Genomic DNA, 2,052 nt, shown 5'->3' with positions numbered 1-2,052 from the left:
CGGGGCCCCGCTACCCCCGCGGCTCCGGCGTCTGGGAGGATACAGCATGAGCAGTCGCAGCTCCCGCTCTTTCTGCTTCATCTTCTTCAGAATGGTCAGGAGCCCCATGGTCCCCGGAGCCCCTCCCGGCCGCCGTTTCTTCCCAGTCCCGGGACCCCGCTCCCGGTTCCTATTGGCTATCACGCTCGCCGACGGCATAGCCAATTGGCTGGACGCTCGTTTGGTCCCGCCCCCGCCGCACGTGATCGCGAGGTCGCCCGCGCAGCTGCTGCGAGAGTGCCCCTAGCGGCGCAGGAGCCTTTTGTGCTGCCGCCCGCCCTGAGGCTGCGCCTCTCGAAGGCTGAGGCTGGGGGAGCAAGGGCGACACCCCCACCCTTTCCCCCGCCAGACCGGGGCTCTGGGCCGGAGCGGAAACCTTGAAGTTCCTGAGTTGCATCTTGGCTGCGTCTGACCTCAGAGTCAGAACCCAGGGTCTCCAGGTACGGACGAACTCATCTTGGGGCCAGTGTAGGCCCCTGTTCCCAGCAACACGGTCCAAATCCTGCTCCTCTGGGTCCTCGGCATCGTCCTCAATCTGCCAGTGACAGAGCAGAAAGTTGGGCCTCCCCCTACCCTGCTCCTGTGGCTCTCAGTTCAGGGCGGCGGTGCCCCCTGGAGGCCGTTCGGAAACGTGCGGGGCGTCCCTGGGTTCCAGTGACGGAATTGTAGTCCGGTCCCAAAGGCTCCCCCACCCAGAGGCCCAGCGTTTCCCTGTTGAGCAGCACAATTCCTACTTTTGCGGATGGGAAAACTGAGGCCCAGATGGTGCTTAGCACAGTGGCTGGCATGTAGTAGGTGCTCGATAAATAGTTGTTGTTGGGCTTTGTCCAAGAGTTTCATTCTTTACCTTAGCGCTCAAGAAGTCCAGAGGAAGTGAGGAAATAGGTCAAGCATCAAGCCTATTGTAAACTCAGGAGAGAGCCTTATTGTCTTAATTTGGTGCCCCAGCCGGCTGCAGGCTAAATGTGAATAGGCAGCGCAGAAGATCCTCTCTCATGCTTGGGAAAAAGCTGTCAGCACCAGCTGAAGACAATGGCTAACTCCTGTGTAACTGTTTGCAATGCACTCCACGTGTTCAGCTTCATCCTCCCTGCAACCCTGAGAGGTTTCTATTCTTTTCGTAGCTATGATAATGGAATCCAAAGTGTTTAAGGAGCATGGGTGAGATTCAAACTCAGGTCTGGTCAATGGTAAAGCACAATGTCTTCATGCCTCCATGAAGTTTGCCTAGAGAGCGGTCTGGAAGAAGCTGGAGCTTCCCATCTTGCAGAAAGGGGCTTGTGGTCAGAGGAGGGCTGAACAGATAGGCTGCCTGAGTGGGACCCTTGGGTCAGCACCATTTACCCTCCATCAGACACACACAAAGGAAGAAACTGAGCATAGCGCCTACCCAGAGACTTTGAAACCCAACTAAGATCAAAATGGGAAATGCTAGCTGGGCGCGGTGGGTCACACCTGTAATCCCAGCAGTTTGGGAGGCTGAGGCGGGTGGATCACAAGGTCAGGAGTTCAAGACCAGCCTGGCCAACTTGGCGAAACCCTGTCTCTACTAAGAATACAAAAGATTAGCCGGGTGTGGTAGTGGCACCTGTAATCCCAGCCACTCGGGAGGCTGAGGCAGAGAATCGCTTGAACCTGGGAGGGGGAGGTTGCAGTGAGCCAAGATTGTGCCACTGCACTCCAGCCTGGGCGACAGAGCGAGACTCCATCTCAAAAAAAAAAAAAAAAAAAAAAAGGGAAATGCCTAGAGGTAGGAGCCTGCCATCCTCCTTCTCGGAGCCTGCACCACAGGCATTCTGGATATGACGCGGAAATTCACTGTGGCATAGTTTGGAACAGCAAGAAGTTGGAAAAAACCTAACTGTCTCCAGTGAGGGCAGGTTACCTAAGCCGGGGTAGGTGCATGTGGATTCCATGAAGCCCTTAAAACGTGAAGCGGGCCGGGCGCAGTGGCTCATGCCTGTAATCCCAGCACTTTGGGAGACTGAGGTGGGTGAATTGCTTGATCCCAGT

The 2,052-nt window shown here is 56.1% G+C and overlaps 1 protein-coding gene across 2 annotated transcripts in view; it reads right to left on the bottom strand.

Moving 5' to 3' along the window:
• Positions 1 to 193, bottom strand: part of ARL2 (ADP-ribosylation factor-like 2) — a 17,586-nt gene extending 17,393 nt beyond the window's left edge. For both annotated transcript variants that reach the window (XM_011993529.1, XM_011993530.1), the window contains exon 1: positions 44 to 193. In XM_011993529.1, coding sequence (XP_011848919.1) covers positions 44 to 108 — 65 coding nt within the window. In that variant the 5' untranslated portion in view covers positions 109 to 193. The remainder of the gene's footprint in view (positions 1 to 43) is intronic.
• Positions 194 to 2,052: the final 1,859 nt, after the last annotated feature.

Source organism: Mandrillus leucophaeus, unplaced genomic scaffold (genome assembly GCF_000951045.1).
Source record: "Mandrillus leucophaeus isolate KB7577 unplaced genomic scaffold, Mleu.le_1.0 Scaffold43, whole genome shotgun sequence".
Classification (NCBI taxonomy): domain Eukaryota; kingdom Metazoa; phylum Chordata; class Mammalia; order Primates; family Cercopithecidae; genus Mandrillus; species Mandrillus leucophaeus.
Note: the sequence above shows the minus strand (reverse complement) of the source record. Positions and strands in the feature narration are given on the sequence as shown.